At 38.1% G+C, this 24274-nt stretch overlaps 1 protein-coding gene across 8 annotated transcripts in view; it reads right to left on the minus strand.

Moving 5' to 3' along the window:
• Positions 1-24274, minus strand: part of CTNNA3 (catenin alpha 3) — a 424834-nt gene that overhangs the window by 134138 nt on the left and 266422 nt on the right. For 5 of the 8 annotated variants that reach the window (XM_051618545.1, XM_051618543.1, XM_051618544.1 and 2 more), the window contains one exon: positions 8052-8144. The exons of 2 other annotated variants lie outside the window; for them this stretch is intronic. In XM_051618545.1, coding sequence (XP_051474505.1) covers positions 8052-8144 — 93 coding nt within the window. Of the gene's footprint in view, positions 1-8051; positions 8145-18773; positions 18788-24274 lie in introns of those variants that run through there. One more of the 8 variants, XM_051618550.1, reaches the window with a different exon arrangement.

Consider the following 24274-nt stretch of genomic DNA (forward strand, 5'->3'; position numbering starts at 1 on the left):
TGCCCACTTATCAGGTATCAAGACTCATTTTTCTGAATGACAATGTTCAAGTTTGTTCAATATAGTACCTACTTTCTAGAAAATAACACAGAAGCCAATAATGTCCATCTATTTGTATCAACACAAAAGGCCTAAACAATTTAAGTGTAAATCAAAACACAGCTCAAAGGAAACTCTAAATTCCTGTGTTCATTTTTGTAAGGGAAAAACACTAACCTAATGTTTAATTTTGAGAAAAAAGAAATTTATAGGACATTCATATTTAAATTTTGAGGAAAACTCACAGGAAGCATACAAAACTTATGATCATAGTTTAAGAAATAATGCAAAGAGCATGCAAGGCCTGCTTGGAAATTAGAACTTGTCAGATGAATTCCCATATGCAGGGGCACACTGCTGTAAATGTCAAGATGTTGAAGGCTGCCATGCTACTTTGCACCAAACTGTAGATGTGATCAATGTATTTTGGAAGAGGACAAAACACAAGTGGTTTGTGGACCCGACTGGAGACGCTTTGTCCATCTTCTACAGCCAAATATACACATGCCTGCTCCAAAAAGCACCTCAGCTCCTCAACTCTTGGTTCCACAGTATTTCTGAATTTACTGATAAGCACATATCCATTGATACTATCCTAAAAAAACATGCAACAGGCTTAATTTACTGATAAACACAAAATCCTCCACACTATTCTAAAAAACAGGCAACAGACTTAATACTGTCTCCCAGTGAGATCAGAAAGAGAGCATCACTACTACAACAGTGCTGAAATTACTAAAATTCGAAGGAAGAAACGAAGGCTGCACAGGTTCTTTTTTTTGCAAGGAATCCTGGCATTTTTTTGCCATTCTCTTCATTGCAAGTCCATGTGCCAAAAGAGAGGCAGATGTAAAATATCAAAATACAGCAGTCCACTCTGGACTACCATGTTTGCATTGAAAAGACAAATTAATTATGCTGGACAAGCCACATTCAAAATGTTAAAGGCAGCTGTCTGATCAGTATTTGAATGGCATGGAAATGTGATGTATGTATAAATATATTCCCACTGATCAGCTCAGCACCTTGCTTATCCTAATACCTCTGCATGTTACTTGAACTACCACACTGATTTATTTACAAATACACAGCCAAAAATTCGACTTCTATCTTCAGTGGTATTTTAATAGTGACATACCAAGCAATATTAAAAATAACTAACTGCATATGAAGTTCCAAGCAGCAAGAAAAGATGGCACTGAGAATTAATGCTGTTATCCTCCACAAATGTGCCAAGTATTATGCTCTTTTCATTAGTATGTTTTTTTTAAAAGCACTGTAGGAGGGGAAAGAACAACAAATAGAAAAATAAAAACCAAATGCCACAATGAGCCCAACATACCATACAGTAAGTATGTTAGAGATCAGCATTCAGTTCACAGATCAATACACAGCACATGGTGTCTGTTCGAGTCTGTGACCAGCAGGGTTTTCAACAAGGTTGAAAGAAAAACTGCATCTTAGTAAAAATTAGTAAAATTCAGCAAACCCACCAACCCCATACAAGTCCTAACATATTGCAAACTGAAATAATCAGCTCCATCTAGAGCTGAATACTAACATGGCTATTTTCACAAAGGAAGAGAAAATAAATACTATGAGAACATTCATCTTTTGCCCCTGAGAGTTTTCAGAGTGAGGGACGGTGAGCCTATTCATGTATTTTTATGCTCCAAAGTTTACATAGAAGCACTGGGAATTTCTGACATATCCTTCAAGGGTGGGAAGGACACCAAAACACCTTGTGTCCTTTCTAAGCTATCACCAAGACAGGAGTCTTCCTCCCACATTCCCCATGAAGTTGTGCAGGAGTTAATGAGTGAAATCACCTGATCTGAGCTACCTTGTAAGTAACACCAAGAACAGCAGAAATATTAAGCAGCTTCTTACATTTTGATCAGTGAATTTAGGAGCCTGATCATGGACTCTTCTACTGGAATTTGGATGAACAAGAGCATGTGTACTTGCTAACTATAGTCGGAGGGAAACTGCAAAGCATTTTCTCCAACCAGCACTTTCCTAGCATGGAATCTAACAGAGAAACACTATTTTCCTAATTAGCAGTTTAGCATGGGCACTTTGTAACAATTCTCCCGTTTCAGAAGTTGCCAGCAATCTGGTGGGAGGTATTTCCAGGAGATCTCAAAACTGAGTCTGCTGTCATGAGTCTTCAAGTTGCTAGTCTAACCTCAGCTATTCTAAACTTTTCCATCCTTTTCATATACCTACAGAATTATGAATTTAATTAGATGCTAATTAGCTTTTCGTTGTTTGTTACAGCTTTTTCCTCACAACTGAATTAAAAGTGCTGTAGGAACAGGAGTAACAAACTTCTGTCTCTGTTTCCAAGTATTCCAACTTCTTGCATATTATTTTGCCCAGGTGTAAGAGAAACTGTAGGTGCAGCTGTACAAAGTAAACAAGGGTGGGAGGGGAAAGGAACCATAGGCACTAAATGAACTACATGTCTTCTGTAGAAGAAACAGAATAAGGAAGAAAGCCAAGACACTTAGATACCCATTTGCTGAATATTGCAAACCAAATAAACCAGTATGAATAGGTAAGAGTAAAGCCTGCGACATGAAGCTTACTAACAGAAAACATTTTGTTCTTTGTCAACAAAAAGTTCTCAACAAGCAGCGCAAGGCAGAAATGCTAACATCATGGGTACCAAACCCTGCCTACAACTGGATATTCCACTGTAGAACAATTATAACATTAGAGCCATCAAGGTATTAGAGACATCAAGAAAACTAACACACCGACCACAAAATAAATAAATCAAAATAATATCAAATCTCAAATCTTAAGTATTTGTTTCCAAACTGAGACACTGCACATACACCAGCAGTGACACTGAAAGACAAGACATGTTAGAAGTACACAAATTGTTTTCAGAATAGCATCTTCCCATTCCTACTTTCCTCAGTAATTAGTTATCAAGGCAAAACACTAGCTTCTACTGCTGTTACGCCACCACACGAGAGAATACAGAGCTCAATGTTCCCTGGTTCTCGGAAGAAACATGCTTTTAGAGTGTCAGGGTCTAATAGGAAGCCAGCTTCTACCTAAACAACAATAAATACTTCACTACATACACTCTACCAAATTAGGATAAAAGTCTTGGTCCTCAGCTTCCCCATGTCATGGACGTACATGATGCAGAGTTCTTTGGGACAGCCTAGTCTGTACTGCAAGCTGCTCTTTTTCATAATCAACTGGAAGATGCCCTTGCCATCATGTCCTGGCACCCCAGCCAACCACCTGGATTCCTGAGAGCCAAAGTGATGCCCTGTCAGTAAAGGTCCACTCATTCATCTCCCCTACTTCCAGACACTTTCTTCAGAATGGTGTAGGGCTGTGGTAGGCAGAAAAATAGCTTTAATTGTGAACACTTAGAGCCAGAAATTAACTAGGGCAGGACAAGAGGAATGTCTGAACTCTTGAACTGGAGCTCGCTTCTGTCTAGTTGCAACTGGCATATGCTTGCTTTAAATTGTAAACACCTCAACGAAACAGAATTTATGTATCCTGAGTCATCCAATACAAAGCCACTAATTATGAGGATCAACCTTCATGCTTCTGCACACACACTTATACTAGGAAAAATCAAGGGTTTTGGGACCCAAAAACATTGTAACTTTCTGGACTAACAGCAGTCTCCTAGTGGAAAAGGAAGGTGAGACCTGGTGAATGTAACACTGTGTAGAAGACAAATGCGTTGCAGAAAACAAATGTGTGAGCATGTGGTATCACCAAGAAGGGTAAAATGTTATCTCCCTGGTTCTTATATAAACCCTAGTATCCCGATCTACTATGGGCTTTAATTCTGTCCTGCTTGTGGCAAATTTGCTGGACTACCACAAGGTACTCACTCTTCATCATATGTACTCAGTAGATTAAGTGTAATGAACATTACTTTATAGCCAATAGCTCAAACAGCTTGAATACACAGGTAAGGCTCAGGCAGATGGCATTCTTAGAGCCAGTGTCACTATCTGAGTGCACACACATCACCATCAGATGTGACCACAAACATAATTGGCTCAGCACACACTTCACATCCACGGAATCAATGCCTTCCACGTAACACATTCTGCATCAACAACAGTTAGCTATAAAGAACAACACTTAACACCTCTGCCAACTTCTTCAGCAGTTTAGGAACTAGTTCTGAAATATGCTGGAATATCTGTTTTAGGTTCTGATATATATTCCTGATTGGGGTCAAATTAAGAAGAGAAATGGGGTGACAGCTTCACACACATTTAAAATAGCTCAAGATGCAGGTACTCTTTTTAAAAGAATATTTCTATTATCTCCACTGTTTTTTTTTAATAAGGCAAAAGCACCTCTAATACATTTCCTGTTACACAGATCCCCTTCTCACCTAATAGCTTAGAAACTAGATCATTTTTATCTACTTCTCAACACTTGAAGAAAACCAGAACTCACTAAAAATCCCAAGATCCGATGTTCTGGTTATACCAGTATATACTTACGTGGTTTTTTTAAAATATCTAAGAAAAATATTGCACAGGACTGTATCGTTTTTCTAAATTTATCACCAAATAAAGATTAATCTAAACCACTGACATTTATATATTTGTTCTGAATTTTGCTTTCTTTCACAACATACCAGAACGGATGTCACTCACTGCAGAACTCATCACCCTGTACCATCTCAGTCACTAGTAGGAGCTCTAGAAAGATGTGAGTCACCATGATCTCATCTTCAAATGAAGTGATCCTAATACTCCCTTTTTTGGGTAAGGTTATACCAAAAAAAAGCACAAACCACCTTCTCCTTAAAACTCTCCAGGGATCTTTATGCTAATAAACAGCCTCTAGCCAGAGCTGAAGCTCTTCCCAGCTGCTGCCTTGGGAGTAGCCACTACTCTCTCTACTTCTGATCTCCATTTGTTTCAGGTTTAGGCTCAAGGTCCTTCTTCCCCTCAAAAACGACAGCTCAGGATCTGATTGCATTAATACCCTTGTCACTCCCTGGCTTCCTTTCCCTCAGAGGGAAAAATGTCATTATCCCTCATTATGCGTACCACAGCACCTCTACTACGTGAGCTTCTGACAAACATGAACAAGCACATCTTCACCTACCTCAGCTACTGTTCAGTCCTGCTTCTCTATGCTCCCCCAAAACTGTATCCTTATCCCAGATTAAGCCTCATAACTAGGACCTTCAACTCCATCCAAAATTTGTCAGACATACTTGCTGAACCACCTGAAAGCCGATTATCCCGAATATGAGGTAAATGTATCAAGAATTTAGACAGAGAAGCCTTTGTCTGCTAATCTCTGTTTTTCTACATTAGGGTATTTTTCCATCTCTGTATTAACAGGTTTACCTTCTACCAGGTGTCTTTGCCTATTCCTGAGGAGTAAGTGTTGAAGGAATCAGACACTTCTTCCAACATGCAACTGAACTGAAGCATCAGAGAACAAACACAAGAGCTGCAGAACAGCTCTAGAGGTTTATATCCTTGCCATTCAAAACCATAAGTCTTTTTGCTTTTGTGAGCTCTTTTTTCTTTTTTTTCTTATGCTTTTGATGAGGTCATAATTTTGTTTACACACCAGGAACATAACATGGACTCCTACACTGAAAAACTGACATGATAGAGTTTATCTACTTAAAAGCACTAAAGAAAATTCCCCCAAACAAAAGCTAGTAACATGAATAGCAGTAACTTTTCCTCCATTGAAACATATACTAGCAGCTCTTTATTCTATTCATTATTATTGACGTAACAGTAGTCTAAAATTTAATTTCTCTTGAAGTAATTAATACAGTTTCAGAAACAACAGGCATTATGTTTCATATCTGTTCTAAACCACACATATAACTTATTTCATGTACTGAAAAGTCAAAATATTTCCTAATATTATTTCACTACATGTCAACATTTTTTGAGGAAAAAAATATGGTCGGAGTTCAGAATCAATGGTCTACATTTTAACTGTTGTAAAAATAATATAAAATAGACTAATTAATAATTATATAAATACTAGAACAATTGCATGCCTATGAATTCTAATAATTAAATTCTTTCCTCCAGTGTTTGCCAATTCTGTATCTCCTTTTCCCAAGTGCTACATGGGAAGTTTTGCTGGTCAAATCTGAGAACTCTGGAGACTCCAAGGTGTATTCAACAGATGCTGGTTTTATTGCTGCTTTTTGGGTTGGTGTGTTTAGGTTGGGAGCTTTTTCTCTTTTAATCATTTCAGATTTCACTCCAAACCACATGGTTCCCTCTTCAAGAAATAATTGTTCAGAGTAAATAAAATCCCATTTCTTTATTCTAACAAACTCTATTTGGGAGTTCTACATGCAAATTTACCCATTCCAAACTGTCTGAAATGCCCTGCAAGGATCTGAAGAGATAATTATTTTCCTTGTGGAGGATTTTAAAATGATGTAGCTTAATCTGATTTACTGAAAAATGCAGAAGCCTTATTCTGCTACTTCTTCCTAAGGTAAAATGCCAATTGCTTTCACAGGGCAAGGTACTTATCTAAGAAAGCAGCAAAAGCTGCAAAATGAACACACCATTAACAGTAATACAATCTTCCCATGTCCATACCACACTCTCTGTTTAAACAGATCTATAAGCAACTAATACAGCCCTATTTTACATCAAGTTAAAAAACAAGGAGGTGGGGGAAAGCAAACAAGAAACTTCCCTTTTATTACAGGAAATAGAAACTCTAGCAACTTAAATGGCTGTGAAGAAAAACAGTATTTTGGTCAAAATTATATTTCAGGAGCTTCTGGTATCATATGCAATAATAACGGTGTAGACTTTCAATTAAAAAGCTACATCTGGATGCATAATAATATACTATACAGGTGCACTTGTACACCTGGAGAAACAAAGAAGCTGGAAGCTATTCATGAACTTTTCTTACAAGCCAACAATCTTCTTTAAAAAACAGTAATACATTAAATCAGAGTGGGATGTGAAACACAGAACTTTACAAGTTATACAAATAGACACTGAAACTGAATTATTCCAGGAAAAACACTGATCTGTGACATTTACAGAAAAAGCACATTTCCTTGATAGAAGCTCCTTTTTCCCCAAGTCATTTTTACTCAACAGGCATAAAATGAGCTTCTCAAGCTTGTAATTGAATACATTATTATTTGCACCTCACCTTCTATTTGAACTACATGCAGCATTCAAGCACACAACAGGGCATGACTATTTTGGCCGCTGTGTAAACTGTAGTGTTGTGCAAAGAACCAATGATCTTGAAATGATTCAGCCTCAAGGCTGAAACACTCAGATCAGATTCACAGAAATCACTAAAATCTTGGCTATCAACACATGTAATTGCAAAAGTTTCTACATCTGTATAATTCTGAATATGACAAATGCAGAGTTAATACACTTTAAATAAGATATTAAGTACCAAAAATTTAACAAAAAACAAGTGTGCTATTTTTCATTCATTTGCTTAAGACAAAAGCTCAAGCTTTTGAATTGGTAATAACCAGAAGAATTATTAGTTTAACATTCACATATACAGAAAGCAAATCAAGTGGTAATCCAAGTTAAAGGTTAAAATATGCATTGCTTTCTAAATGTAAAAATACTAGCAATTTGCCTATCATGTTACATTGTTCATTCAACCACGGTCATTCCAACAGAGCAGCATGTTTCTTCAATTTCAATTTTTATGGCTTTTTAATACTCCCAAACAATACAGACTATCAACAGTTTCTAGGTTAACCTCTAAGGAGAAAAAAAAAACACCACAAAACCACAAAAAAAACCACCACAAAACAAAATAAAAATAGAAAAACCCACAACAACAACAAATTAACTGAGTATTTGCCCTTGATTTATCTTTTAGTCTCTATTTACTACAGTAAGCTGTGTGAATGAGATGTGAATTTAGACTGAAGAAGGACAAAACATCACATGCTGTGTGAACAAAACACAGTGTGCTGCAATGGGAATTAATTTGGGAATAATGGGAATAAGTCATACCTGCGGGCACAAAGTCTCTATGTGATTAGCAGCCATTTGGACAATTTTCATTCCATCTTCATTTGTTGACAAGGAACAAGCAAGATTAGCAACCTTAAATAAACAAACAAACAGTTTTGTAAGCAAGTATTCATCCCCAGACTCTCAAACTTGCCAAAAATATCTCTCCAAGAAAGCCTTCATTATTTGGGAAAATTAATTTGTCAAAGAACATACTTGAGCAAGGTAACATGGGGGGGGGAAGAGGAGCTGTGGAAGGGGGGACAGTAACAAAAAATATCTCATGACCTCTCCCCAGTTTATGTTCAGCACATAACAGATGAAGAGGGGTGTTTAGATATCATCAGTAAATGTCAAAGTAAGATCCTAACGCTTCAGCTTGATTGCTTGTAATCACACCTGTAATTTTACGTTTTCAACTATGAACAGCTTTTCCAAGCTTTTTTTTTTTTTTCAAACTTGCTTTTAAGATCTTATAGATTGAGTAACGTTTACCCTTATTTCTGGTAATCAAATACAGAATGATTTATGCCCTGAGCTATCCACAGGTCTTGATTTTAATTAGCGGTACAATCTTCTACTGGAATAGTTTCCTCAGTGCAACTTTCACGGACAACTTATAAAGAAATCTGAAATCTGTGAAAACACAAGTCTATCTTCTGTTTTATTTTTACTATACACCATGGACACAACTTCCTTTACAGGCAAAAAGCTGTTCCACAGTTCAACAAGTTTAAAGAGATGAGAGGAAAAGAGCACTCACCCCAACTCACCATCAACAGGCTGTAACAGACAGGCTTGACAAAGGCACAAGAGGGCTTAGGATACTAACATCTAGGTCATCTTTTCATCCAATTAAGTCATGTAAGATCCCTTTCTGAACTACTACAAGCTTGTTAGTCTTCCTAGCCTTCAATGAAGTAGGTGTGTAACATATTTATCACTCTAACGTTAATGTAGATCAAGAGCTGCCTGGGAAATACACCTCTGTAGTACTGCAAATGCCAATATAGATAGGCATAGTTTGCAATTATTCACAACTCATGCACCAAGTTCTACAGTTCAGCTGCTGCAAAATAGAATCAAGTATTTATCAACATTTTAGGACACTATTTCTAACAAAGAACAATAGTTCTACGGTGCTCTGTTACCAAAGATTTTTACTGTTACAGGGAATCAGTTAGTGCATAGCCAAATTAATTTATTTTCCTATCCAAAATTCTGAACCAACTAAGTAAGACACTTTCTGAAGAGGATGAGGGCTAGAATCCATGCCCTGTCATGTACGTTGGTTACAAGAATTAATTCCCATTGGTTTGAATATTTTCATTTCTTCCCCCACTGAGCTGTTTGTGTCCCAAATATAACACTGCTTTTATTCACACTGCATTACTGCACAGTCATATATAAAAAGCAAAACTCTTCAAGGCTCAGTGATAATATTATTGATCTATTTCCTGAAAGCTCCTCCATGTCTAAAAAAGAAACACTTCAAAGGTTAAAAAAAAATAATTAAAAAATGGCAATACAAGCCATTCCACCAGGAAAACTCTTGGAGCAGCTTTTTCTCTTTGCCATAAGGTTCCTCAAGTTTCCCAGCTGCACTGGCTGAAACATCTTGGTACAAACCCAGTCACTGACATAAATTGTGTTGTAGAATCGCTGAATAAGTATTTTGGTAGGAATAGATTTCCAGAGGTCATGTACTACCAATCCCTTGCTCAAAATATGAGAATGAACTCTAAACCAATCTATGCCAACAGCTCTATGCAGCAGATCAGGATCTGGGGACAAATTAGGTGCATGTTACCAGATCATACTGAAGATTAGAAGGCCAAAAAAGGTGTAGATCTTTTCTCAGAACACATGTTCAAGTTGGGAAAGATCTCTTATTCCACAATAATTCTCTTCTATTTGAAGTCAGCGATCATGGATATTTTTTATATATATAATGACAACTGTCCCTGGTCTTACACTTCCCCCATCCTGATTCTTCAGCTCAAGTATGCCTTGGTGATGGCCCAATTAATAATAGTATTCTGAAAGTACAATCACCAAACTAAGGATACAAGCATCAGGAATTTGTTAAGCCACTTTCAAACAGTGAAAAAAGAGATGTCTGTATTATTTGTGCTACATATTCTTTTAATAAAGAACAATGTGGCTACTTCAGAATAAATATATTGATTGTGTTAAATTTCTGCTGGGTATTTGGAACTCATACTGCAGTGCTGTATCAACAGTGAATTTCAGTTTGATCGACATTTACAAATCTTTTGCCTCATTTAGAAAATGAGTAGAATTTTCTTCTGGTATTTAAGTAGCACTACTTGCTTACATGAAGCTTATGAGTAAGTAAAAGCATTTGGTGTCAATCTCATTAGGTAATTAGACTAATAGCTGTTCCATCCAAAAGATAATCCAGAATCCTCTAAATCATTAGCATGGTCTCAACCATCAGTGCTCTAAGTCTTCTTGTTTTCCTCACCACTCCTCAAGAGATCTTCTTAACATAAACCCAAAACACAATAATCCAAATAAATAGAATTGAAAGAGTCAAATGGGTGTGGATGCATAATTTTTCCAAGCATTGGACAGGTCATGTGCGAACCTGAAGACCTTTTTCAAAGCTGTAACGTTGCTAGGAAGGATGACAAGCTGCTTCATCAATGTTAAATGTCTATGACCCATTAAAAAATCATAACCTATCACCTTACTTTCCTTTAAGTCAATAGCAAAAACCCTTTACTATGCTACAGTCTCTCACCTAAGCAATATGAACTATACAAATACATCACATTTCTTGTGTATTCTCTGCAAGTCACTAACTTCCCTTAAAAGGGACTTCAAGCCCAAGTACAGTGCAACTTAAAAAATAAATAAAAGTGCAAAACGAAGTGCCAATGATTCTTCTAAGCAAAAAATTATGCCCTTTCCAAAGAGCAAATTTTGTCAGGACAAAGTCAAAGCTCTCTTGAAGGCTGCTGTGACTGAAATCAGATCCAGCAGAACTCTCCAAGAAGTTTTTTCACCATGTGAAAAAGCCTATTTATTAAACTTGAATTACTGAATGCAATACATCTATTTGGAATCGTTCTTCCCAAACATTTCTAAGATGCTACTAAAGCAATTCCACAACTCTTCCTTGAATGCATGAACAGCAGTCAACAAACCATCCATGATGATTTCTAGCAACATCAATTAATACCCTAATTAAGGTGCAGAGGAAAGAAGAAAATTTTGAACTGGACACTTGAGCACAGAATTGACAGTACTTAAAATATTCCACAAGGCTGACTGATTTTTAGATTATGAAGGCACCAAAGACGGTATTTGGTGCCCATCACCTGCACATAAAATAAACGCCAGTGCATATTTATCTTATATCCCCAAAGTTATCAAACAAGTTTCTTAGAGGCACTTTAACTTCTGCTATTACTTTTACTGAGGGTTTGCCTTTATTGAGGGGAGGGGGTTCCTCCCTTTAAAACCTGGTGAGCCATGAAATTCTAAGGCTAGATACTGCTGAAGAATAATACTTGTGAATTCCAGATGCAATCAGTAAAAAATAATCCTATTCCTTTCACGGACTTACAGGTTACACGGAGCATGCAAAAGCTTTTATCTGAAAATGAGTGCATGACCTTTTGCAGTTCCTACTCTTAACAACTGAAATGAAGATGAAAAAGTATTCAGAGGCTACTCAAGAATCATTATATATGAGCAGTTTTCACTGTTGTCAAAAATTGTTTGAGATGTAAGGCTTTTTACCTTGACTATGCTCACACAGGTGTGCTCACACTGTGTATCCTGATGTTCTCTCTCCTCTAGAGTAAGATACAAGCTTTAAGAAGAGAGACATTGCAACCACAACTCAAGGATACCTGGTAGTGGTCTGAGAATGAAGCAGCAGCCTTCAAAGTGAGAAGACATATACAAAGCCTAATGAAAAATTGAGATTTTTGAGTAGCAAAATACTAAGTAGACTACTGAACTGCCTCACCACCTGTTTAATTCTCAGTTAACAATAGCTTTACTGTTCAATTGTCTACACTGAGAACTAAAGAATAATTTTTTCAGTCAAATTCACTGCATTAACTCCCAAATATATGAGTATTTTCTTGGGAATAGACAGTCTGCCAAATAAATTCCTCTGATGTGAGCATTACAAAATAAAGCAACATGTTCTTTAGATGTGAATCCCCTTGCTCCACCAATAAAAACTCTGTTTCTTCTCATTATTTACCCAGACTGCTAACTCATACTATAAATCACAGTGGATTACCAAATTGCTAATTCCAAGAAAACATGTGTTTCCTCTTCTTGCTGAACACTTCTATATTTCATAGTAAATTCTACCTCTTAAGGAATGCCTTTCACTGAGGAAAGATCTTCCTAGGCTTTGCCTATCCTAAAGTTAACAAGGTCCTTCACCACAATTCAGGGTAAGCCCTAAGTTTGTGCTTTGTACAGTTTTTAGCACAGGGAGAAGAGCTCTCTGGTACCCCAGTTCCTCTCCCACTTAGAAGTCTATACATATTCTTAAGGCCATGCTGGGAGCATGGATGAAGAATGCTCTGTTGATGTTTAAGTACTTGGAATATACTCTTAATCAAAGACAAGGAAAATCAATGATATTTCTAAAATAAAAACTGACATGTTTCAGATTTCAAAACATTTGACTTCTGTGCCACAAAATTTCAAGTACAGTCTTTACTAGAAAGTTTATAATACTGATGACCCTGTCATTTTGCCAATCAAGTCTTCACTAGAAAGTTACATGTATTTATTTTTTTAGTGCATGTAATAAAGATCAGAACAAAAATGTATTGATGCTCCTGAAAATCAAGCACAAATATTTTCTTATACATACCCCTCAGCAACACTAACCAGATACACTGACATTTTAATGCAAATATGAATTTACCAGGTCACTGACATGATGACTGTCATACAGACAGTTAAAAAGGCCTTAACCAAGACGACCACCTTGTTTTGCCTGACATTTTATAAAAGCTTTATCTTTGTAACCCTCAAAGAGAATACAAACAGAAGAATGGGGCTGGGTGGGATGGGACAGGTACAGAAGACAGAGGGGATGACAAGGGGGACGAGACACAATGACACAAACATAATAAAGCAATCCATTAGAGTAGAGATTCATCCTGAGTAACCACAGTTCAGAAGCTACTTCATTTGTAGGAGCTGAGAGCAACTGAATACTGAACTGATGAATACCACCTGAATTACATATAACATTACAGGAGTCAACACAGCTTTTGAGACAGACTCTACAAAAATTCATTTTAACTGTTAGTCTGCTCTTTTCCAACTGCAAATGAAAAGAAGCACTTTCATATTCTCTGCTTTTAATTTTGCAGTATACTGAACTATCACCTCAAAGTTTATTACAAGTTCTTAGCTATTACCACTAGCTTTATTCATGAAGCCTTGAAAAGTCTTTCGATGAACATGACTGTTCATACAAAAAATGCCATGGAAAAACTAAGAAGGTCATCAATAAATGACTCCATACTTTTCCAGGAAAAGGCTACACTGATATATGTATGTCTTCTAGTCATTGCTGCATTTTATATGCGTTTATGATTACTATGTGCATTTTTATGAGCTTTATAAAACTTACACAGACTAGAATATTTGTTTACAGTGAAAAAATATATTCCTGTGGACTGAAAACTTGCCTCCAGCGGGCAATAAAGCAACATCACAAAGTTGCTTGCTTTCCAACCCATTTTCTACAGTAAAACTTAATTTCTTTCCAGATCAAGTCAAATAGTGATACTGAACTATTTATAAGCTGCTGCCAGAGTTTTATGTTATTTTTGAATTGTTTATAAATGCTTTAGGATACTTCAGGTCAAAAGTTACACTACTACTATAATTTTTTGGTTCATTTGTTTTACTTTGGGAGGAATAAAAAAATAAACCATACTCAAAACCACCTTTAACATATATTATGTTGCTTCTCCTGTCTCTTTATAGCTTTTCCCCTTCCACTATTCCAGAAAGATTCCTCAGTCCATGAATTTCACTACTGTGGGCCACTAGATACCTGCCAGCCTCTTCACTTTTCCTTCCTTTTCCACTTGATTCTGACTGTCTCCAGCTCTTCCATTTTCTGCAGAACTAAATTACATAGCACTCCAATAATGCTATCATCACTACTGATTCAACAACATTAGCTCTATCGTGTACACTGGAGACTGATCACTGCCCCTGTTCAACTGTAACTAACTACCTTGTTAACATGAAGAAACTCCTCTGAGTATTATGTAACTTCAAATGTTTCCTGGGATGTTATCTGTCAGGCATGCTAAAGATGCTGTTTAATTAATAAAGGATATCTGAATACCAATTGTTCTGTTTTTCTTTTTAACAAACAAAGATCTAGAACAACCCACCACAACCGGCCTATTTCAAGTTCCATGTGCTCAGAGAGAGGTTCAGTCATATATATAAGTTCATTTACAGGACATTGTTTGGATAAACTGGGCCTCAGTCAAAATAAAAATGGAAAATAAACACATTACTCTGAGACAAAATCATGAACATGTAGGGGAGAATTCTGCACAGTAACTCTTTGGCAGGCTTGATGCAGAGCCCATTAAGCTTTCTCTCACTGCTCTGGGTCACAGTAAAGACAGCTGAAGAATAAAGTTAAGGATTCTTTCCCTAGACCTCATAGCCCTGGTTACAACCAAAGATAATATATTTTATTTGTATTACATTTGTACTTTGGCAACCCAAGATAAATGAAGAGTCCAAGTAGAAACTGTGTCTCACTGACTCCCCAAAAATGTACCATCCACACCAGCACCAGACTTAAATCTACTGGAATAACCACAAATTGACCTTTAATATCTGAAAAAAAGTCCTTCTATGGGCCCAAACATAACAGCAGGTGAAAAATCTAAACGAATTACTTTATGAAACCCCTCCCTTAGCACCATTTGCTGAAATGTTAGCAACAGAGGTAGGAACACACAAGTACAGAAATATAAAAATACCTGAAAAGGAGAATAGGACAAGCCAAGAACTGACTAAACCCAGCTGTTTTACTGCCTTGTTCCTACCTCTTTGTGCAAGCAGAAAAATATGCCAGTATGAAGACAAAAATTTATTTCAGCAGTAGACAGAGATATTGTATGTTAAATTAAACCAGAAGAAAGTACAGTTTTCAAATAGAGAAAGTGACTATCCAAAACTAGAATAGTGTAACCTATAACCAACTTTTTGTTTTCCAACCTTTTTTGTTTTTTCTCAGCCTGACAACAAAACATGGCCAGTAAAACAGCAGTTAAACGTGGTGTAAGAAAAGGTGACAGCAGTCATGCACAGAACAAGCCAATTCCTTAAAAAACTTAAGTGGAATAATCAAAATTCACTGGCAGAATAAAGAGACCTTGACAAACCTCTTCACCTCTGACTAGTTAACTGAGTTGGAAATCAATCCCAGGAGATTCAGTGCATTTCCTCCAAAATGTATGCACCTGCTAATATTTAAATCAGGTAGGCTAACTCAGTATGCTAACAAAATGAAAGATCACAGCTCACACTTAGCACTTAGTATTATCAGTGGAGCAGGAGAGGAAACAGACTTACTTCCAGCAGTGTAATCACTTAGTTACAATGCCAGAAATTATTTTTCTACCTTCCATTTCAATGTGAATGCTTTAAATTCCTTGAAGAGGTAGGACACCTGACAAATAAAACATTAAATTATTTTCTTGAACAAGAAACAAAACCACAGTCTAGTAACGGAAGAGCTGAAAATACAAGCATTCCCCCATAAAAATTAGATATTTATCCTTTTACAAAAAAAACAGCTATGCTTTAAGCACATAGTTATGATTCAACAGTTGGATTGGTCTGACACGCTACCAACTTACATTTTCGTAAATACAAGATTAATAATATTAAGCATAATTCATTTAGCAATACACAAAAAACAGAATTCACCCCTAGAAAGTTACAGAGAACAAGCACTCAGAATGTAATAAACACTGTATCTCAGTTACCAAAAAATCTATGACATGAGGGGAACCCAGCAACAAATCCAGAGATCACCAAAGAAAATGAAAGGTCAGCGCACACAACATACCTTCATAACTTAATCTAACTCAGAATCAGCCCTTCACAGAACTTCTGCCCCTACAGGAAGTATAGCACTTCATTTTTTCACGTAACATGAATACCCACCACCTGCTCTGGCAATACAGAAAGTATATAGCAGTACAGGTTTCCAGAACAGCTATTTTTTACATTAAAAGACCAGTTACTTTTTCAATTGTTCTTTCTGAACTACAGAATTAAAGATGGGTGTGGTACCGGAGCACTCACAAATTAATATAAAATAATAGGAGAGCCAAAAATAATACATTGAGGATTAACTGCAGATAAATAAAGCTTGACATGCAGAATTTTAATGGACACTACCAAGAAGCATACACAAACTCTTCAGCAATAAATATTTTATTCTCCAGAGTGGAAGAGAAACAAGACAGGGACAAGCATTCACTTCGTCAAGAATACAAATTCAATTCACTGCATTGCCAGAAATAAAGTAGCTTGCATCAGCCATACAAACTTCCATACTAATTTTCACACATCCACCATTAACAGTGCCTACTTTATTTTCTGCAGGACACTCCTGCAAATTGCATGTGACAAATTCAAAAAAGTAAAAACATTTATCCTCTAAAACTCGCTATAGAATTCAGCATGTCCGGTTTCTATTTAAAAAGCTATCTGTTCTGAGACAAAAAAAATTCATGGTGATGGGTTGTTCTTTTGTTTGCAGGGCTAAGAGCAAAAAGACTACCTCAGATCCACAACCTTGGTATCAGTGCAGCAACTTTGTAGTTCCCTGCAAGGCCTGAACAACTTAATGACACTACCGATTACAAAAAAGAATACCAAAATGTAACACTGTATAAGACAAGATTACTTGTGAAAAACCCAAATACTATCACTGGAATTGGCTACAGTTTGCACCAAAAGGTGTTAATGACTTTCCAGAAACACACTGCTTTCCCTCCCTGGAAATTTAACTCAGTCAAATCAGTACTGCTCCATAAAAGTTTCACTCATACATTCAGCCATGTATACCAGCATACATGATTAGTAAACATGATTAGATGTAGTGTTAAAGAAGACATATTTGCTAACATTAATGGTACAAACTGGTTAGTACTACAATGAAAATCCAAATTAATGAATTTATCACAAAAAATGGAGTTCAGTATATTATCTTTTCATACTGCATGACAGGAAGGATTAAGTTGAAACTTTATGCATTCTTATTGCTAATGCTGAGAAGCCTTCTCTTTAACTGGGAAAAAAATGCTTTATAATAGAAGTAATTTTCCAGATACCTACACAAAAGCATAGTCAGGGGTCCTCCCACCCTCCAGAAACAACAAACAAACCAAGAAGAAAAAAAGCACCATACAGCTTTTCAAGGTTCAGCTTGTGACAATATCTTAATTCCAGCACCCTGAAAGCCTTCCACAGCAATTACAAGGTCCAGCTCCCAATTTAATAGAGGATGAAGTTTACCAAAGACAGCAGTCTGAGCCTGAACCACCAGCTCCTCCTACCTCTCACAAATAAACACATCAGAGATGTGTAAAGATTTCTCTTCAAATATTTGTTCCCAGAAAGAAAAAAAAAAAAATTCAGAACTTCTGTCATGAATTAAATCTCTCTTTCAGTATTCTTGAAATCTTCCTCCAAGCCATCTGTCTCCCTGCAACCTTTGGACAGGGCCACACCAAGTCAGTGCTATATGGTATGCAACACTCACAATGTATCTTCACATCAAAAAAAGAAAAATACTTCCAAAAAATTATTTGGTTTACACATCACAATTAAGTGGATGACTCATTTCCCCCCCCCCCCCCCCCCCCCCCGCCCAGGCTTTCCAGCAGTTGAAATGTTGACACCTGCTGTTTCCTGGAATAAAAAGGAAGTACCTCAGAAGAACCCTGATACAGAAGACAATTACCAGAAAGCCAGGTACAACCATTCACAAAGCCTCATTCAAGAGAGAAAACAATCACAAAGCCCAGACACAGACATTTCTATCTACCATAAATAACACAAAAAAACTGCCAACAACATTCACTTCAGAGTTACACAGTATACAATATATCTGGATGCTTTCAGAGTTATTATAAAAACTCTTCTACTACAGAGTCTATTCTTGCCCTGCTTCTACTGACTTGAAAATAAATAAATAAGCAAACATCTAGAAAAGGATGATGTTACCACTCCTTCATCAAGCAGCTTTAAGCATGAAGATAGTAATAAAGTACCAATACTGACCAAAATACCACTCTAAACTGGGCTGTACATCCCTCACTTCCACTGGTGAGCCGTGCTGGACACACGGGCTTTCAAAAAGCTCATTACTGCTTAAATGCAGTCCTTTTTAAAAAAAAAAGAAAAGCTAAACATACACACTCGAGGAACTGAAAATGAAAGTCTAGCAACCAAGGAAAACGGATACTTTTTTATAACACAGCTTTCTATTGTTACCACCCAAATTAATATTTTAATTTTCTCCTAAAAAAAAAAAAAGTCTTGAAGCAACAAGGCCACCGAGTTTACTGCTTGTAAAAGGAAAACAACGGAAAACACTGGAAAACACCACCTCTTAACGTAGACAGTTTGATAAAGAAGAAAAACCACAAACCTTACCGGTTTTTAGCAGCCTGAAGGCTCCCGCACCCCCTCGGCCTGCGCCGTTTCCTCCCCCGCGCCCGGCAGCTCAGCACGCAGAAAAGCCTCGCCAGGATGGGCGGAATTCTTCAGAAACGCGCGTTTGGCCACGTGGAGGGACACTGAGACCCCCAGACCCCGCTCCCGCCGAGCAACCCGCCCGCCCTCCCGCGCTCGGCGCCGGAACCTTCCCGAGGGGGCAGGCGGCACGAAACGGCGGCCCGGCCTGGGGGGCGGTGCCATTCCCACCTGCCGGCACACACCTGCCGCCGGGCGCCATTCCCACCTGCCGGCACACACCTGCCGCCGGGCGGCATTCCCGCCTGCCGGCACACACCTGCTGCCCGGCGCCATTCCCGCCTGCCGGTACACACCTGCTGCCCGGCGCCATTCCCGCCTGCCGGCACACACCTGCTGCCGGGCGCCATTCCCACCTGCCGGCACACACCTGCTGCCCGGCGCCATTCCCGCCTGCCGGCACACACCTGCTGCCCACCCCGCCCCGCGACAGCTGGAATGACACGGGAATCAGCCCGCGCCCCCGCCCGGGCCGGGAGGGCGGTGGAGGAGCCGCTGCCCCGGCGGGAAAGCAGCGTGCGGAGCCCGGCCCAGCACCGTGCCTGGGAAGCTTAACAGAGCCCTTTCACTGACCAAACCCCCTTTCTTTCCTGCTGCCGGCGGGCTGGTTTTCCTCCCCCGCCAGGACAGGCAGGAAAGCGGGGTGAGTGCTCGCGCGACTCAGAAACCTCCCCGTCCTACAGCGAAACCCAACTTGAAATTGCCATTTGAAACTGTAAACATGCATAGGAAGGTTTTTATTAAATACTCGAGGCAATTGTATTTGCAGTGGCTATAAACCCATCCATAATTCACAACGAAGCACATTCACGCACCAAGTTGCCCTTAAAGCGTAATAAACGTCACCCTGTTGCAGTGGTAAAAATCTCATCTGTGACATAGTACAGACTTATGCTTGACACTACATCATTGCTGCATTACAGTATATTATTATGCATTCACACCAGGCTGCATTTCAACTATCTTGTAAAAATACAATTAATCCTCTCATTCATTTTTACCATTTCATTATCCCTTAAAATGATATTTACGTAATTGTTCTCGGGTTTATTAGGTTTTCTTCTCTCTGTGAATGGTGTCAGGAGCTACATTCCTGCAACTGCTGCGAAAGCCAGCTATGGACAGCAAATTCCAGTTGCAGGGGAGCTGGAGGTAGTCTCCTAGCTGCTGCACCTTAAATGGAATAAATGTTGTACTAACACAAAATGTTTCCGTGTCAGTGGAAGCCTGTATTTCACGTGATTGAGTTTAAAGGTTCATAAAACATTTTATAAGAAACTCTTGACTCATTTTTGCAATGTGATCTCCGCTCCAGGAAGGTAAAATTGAGCACAAAGGCAAACACTAAAACCATTTATAAGCTTTGCAACCAAAACTTACAAACAAAACCATCCAGATTTCCCAACTGCAGATTGCAATGCTGTCTGAGGCATCATGTGGGCTCACCCTTAAGCCCAGGGACAGAATTAAAAATGTAGGATCGTGATCCTACTGAATTAACGGACAGAGACCATCTTGTTTACTGGCTTTTAGAAAAAGGCAACAGAATTCACTGTTTATCACTGTAAAGGGATACACAGATGAGAAACAATCCTAACATACAGTATACATCCATCCAACAACTGAGTAAGAGAGGCAGGGATTACTAATACTGTCAAAGGAAACTAATCTCTCTGCAAGGAAGTCTAGAATTATACCTATAAATGATTCCTAAAACAAGGCTGATAGGTACATGTCCATTAAGCTCAAACTCAGAAAGGCAAACTTCCCATTGCAAAAGTACTGGGATATAGCCACTACTGCCCTTTACTGGACTGCCTGGGTAAAAGAGCTGATGGCAGTGCTGTAACTGAAGACCCTTCATTAAAAGAAAACATGTCTAGATACTTTAATTCTATCCTACTGAGTCTAGCATAGAGGTTCCTGGTGGCTAGCAGGACCAGCCTGTGTTTTTCTGAAGAAATGTTTTGAAAGCTTTAGAAATTTGTCATGACCTCAGTATCTTGAATATTAGGCTAACACTAAAAAGCAGTTTCATCTAGTGATGTTAAAATGTGAGTAAGGAGATCTCCTTCAAAGTAACTATGTTATTGCATGTTGCTTGAGTTTGTTTCAGTTTCTTTTAAAGAGCCCCAGCAGAGGACGAATTCACACCACAGGGAAATGCCCAACACTATGTGCCTTTTGCCTCAGCTAAGTTGTAAAAAACAAAACCACAAGCTTTAGTAAACTGATGTTAACATTTTGATAACGTGTGCCTTTTTTAGCACCTGCAGAATTATTCTTGTATAGGTGACTGACTCATTATCAATCAGTACCACCAAAAGTATGAGATTTTTGGGGACATATGATGGAATCACCATTATCACCGTTTCTAATATTCTGAGGATCTTCTAAATCTGGTTTCTGCAGTAATGCAAGAAAAAAGTCACTGCCACTGCTACTTTTACACTATCAGCAAAAATGTTAACTTTTTGTGTATCATGATGGGGAGCCCATGTTGAACCAAGACAATTTGCTTTTGGAGTTCCCACTGCTGCTGGCACACCCTGCCTCACCACACTAGCTGGCTGACATTTCTAGCTGCTGAAGTACGTCCCTCAGACACAAAGTCAGATAAATCTTTGGCTTGTTTATCTTTTGCTCCCTTGCTTCACATCTATGCAATAAAGGCTGTGATTAAGAGGATTAATGAAAATGTCACCATTTATCACCCAAAGCTCAAACAGTAATAGGAAAGTTGGGCCTTATTTGATTAATTACATCAAGGTGCAAAAATTCTCATATTATGAATTCAGAACTCGCTGCAAGGTGCTGGAAGTCTGTGAGACCCAAAATAGCATGGTTCCAAGTCTTAAAGTTTACATACACTTTGAAGTACTTGGTTGACTTCAAGCTGATTTTATTGAATTCATTTTCTTAATTCACTACTTTGCCTACATTGGCTCTCCATTAAGTATCCATCTACCAGCTCCAATACATCAAGAACAAGTTACCTGTCTTTAAAGGCCTCTTTCCACCTGCCTGTCACCTCTCAATTACTGTTCCCAGGCTTCTTCTATTACCATTTAAAGCATTTTTGCATTCAAAGCATTTGTGCATTTTTCCTGCACTGCCTCTCATTTCAGAAATAATTACACACACCCCCCAGAAATGCCATTACCATCTAAAGGCTTCCCTTTTGCATGCTGTCTGCAAACCAACAGAGCAGCACCTGCCACAGAAGCTTTGCAAGCTGCCATCAGTAAGGCTGTCTATGCAGTTCATTGACAGCTGTCGCATCATCTTGACAAGCTGGTCAATTTGCTGAAGGACTCAGAGAGCCTTCAGCACAGAAATGAGCTCAAGCAGAAATGGCAGAGCAGGAGTTTAGACCTAACTCTTGGGCTTACTGGCATTAAATTCTGTTTCAGGCATTAGAAGTCTGACTTTTTTTTTTAAAGTTGCAGGAAAAAAATATCTCAAGTAAAATGAAGAAGTGTATTTCTTTGTTTTGTAGCTAGATGGGTATTGCTTGCTGCAAACCTATCTAACCACAGATTTGCTAAGATTAGCTGAGTCAGCACTTGGAGTTCTAAAATGGATCCACTAAGATCTTTGCATTCTGAACTGCAACAACAAAGAACCTACAAAGAAGCAACCTCTGCTGCCCACATTTCATGAATGTGCAGTTAACTAAACCCTGCCTGAACAAGCAGGCTGCACACTGGTCTCTCTTGAAAGCAAAAAGGTCAAATAAAAATGGGACTGCTGAATGGGAATTCTGAATCACAGAGACTGAGGATGCATAGAAATTAGCAAACTGAAGGTGTTTTGTTTTTCCTCTCAAAAGTAAAACATTGTGTTAACTAGCTAAATAAGAGGGGGGGGGAAAGTATGATAAGACAGAAGAGTTAATTTGTCAAGGATATATTGATTTCAGAAATTAGTATGGTAATGTAATGACAACCAACTTCCCATTCATAAATATTGATCATGCTAAGAAGTGCTCATCTTATTTACTAGAAATGTCCTCCTAGTCTGCTGACAGGAACATTTTAGCCCCACAGTGCTGACCAATATTCTGCATGCATATCTCCATGTGCTAATTGCTTCATGTTTCATACTCAGATACATGTTCCTTCAAGCAGAAAACCACACTGAAGTTCTGTGCCCACAGACCACTCTGTACAACAGGTTCCTGTGTCCTGGTGACAGCTGCTGTGTACGGTTATGTACTCGACTAATAGAAGTTAAACTGTAAAGCAAAAATAGGGATGATGAATACTGTTCAGCTTAGGGTCTTTAACTGCTATTTTGACACAGATGTAATTCTATTCTTAATACAACTGAATGTATATTATACATTAAAGAAGAAGAGTAACAACAGAAGTGCCAGCAAAAAAACTACAATCCGTATACTTGTATCTTATGTCTGGGGATGCAATTGCTTAGCACTGAAAGTAAAAACTGCCTCATAAAAGGATTCATGTTTCTTGTCTTCTGATTATGCTACTGAGAATGATACAAGATTCTGCTCTCTTCTAATATCCTGAAAGTTAATAAAGATGTCACAGTAATCTGTCAGCTTGACCTCTTCACATGCAGTTGTTGTGGAGTTTCATCACTGATAGAAGGAGTTTTGTTTTCCAATAGGTCAATAAAATAAATGCTAAAGTTGCAGCAATGAAGCACTAAAATGATGATTTTATTTAGGGTTTACCAGTCTGGGATGAAAACCCATGGAAATGGGTTCAGTGTTAAGAATATTCAATGCCCTATTGTCTTTGAAGGTGGTAGAAAGAACTCAACATCTTCCAGTTGACCATACTTGGTATATGCAGTGCTTTAAAATGTAAAGCAACATTCATTAATGGATTGTTAAATTCTATTTTAGATTACGTTGCTATCTGCCAGGAGATTCTGTGTTACTTTGCATGGCACGTGTGGGGTTTTTTGTTGTTCTTCTGTAGTTTTCTTTCCATGATCCTTAGCTCTGAGCAGAAGCAAAGGAGTGGGAAGGAACACAATCCCTATGTACTGGATGTTCAGAGGTTAAAATAACAACCATCACAGGCTACTTGACCATTGGTTGTTGTAGACTCAGGAAAGCACAGTGAGATGACTTTTTAGTGTTTTTTTTACCTGCATCTTTCAGGGCTATGGTGAGTTGCTTCCAGAACCCAATTTTCTGGGTCAGTATATTTAAAATTTCACAGAGAAAGAGGTAGAAAATTACACATAAAATCAGACAAGGTGGCACGTAAGAGCTATCATCTTTTATATAGATGTCAATAAATCAGACTGAAATAGTGAGATTTCTCCCATTATATTCCAAGAGAAATATTGACTGTTTGTATAGAAAATGAAAAGCAACTTATCAGGATTAAGTTGCAGATTCCGTGTTGAAACTGACTTTTGGC

Source organism: Apus apus, chromosome 4 (assembly GCF_020740795.1).
Source record: "Apus apus isolate bApuApu2 chromosome 4, bApuApu2.pri.cur, whole genome shotgun sequence".
NCBI lineage: Eukaryota > Metazoa > Chordata > Aves > Apodiformes > Apodidae > Apus > Apus apus.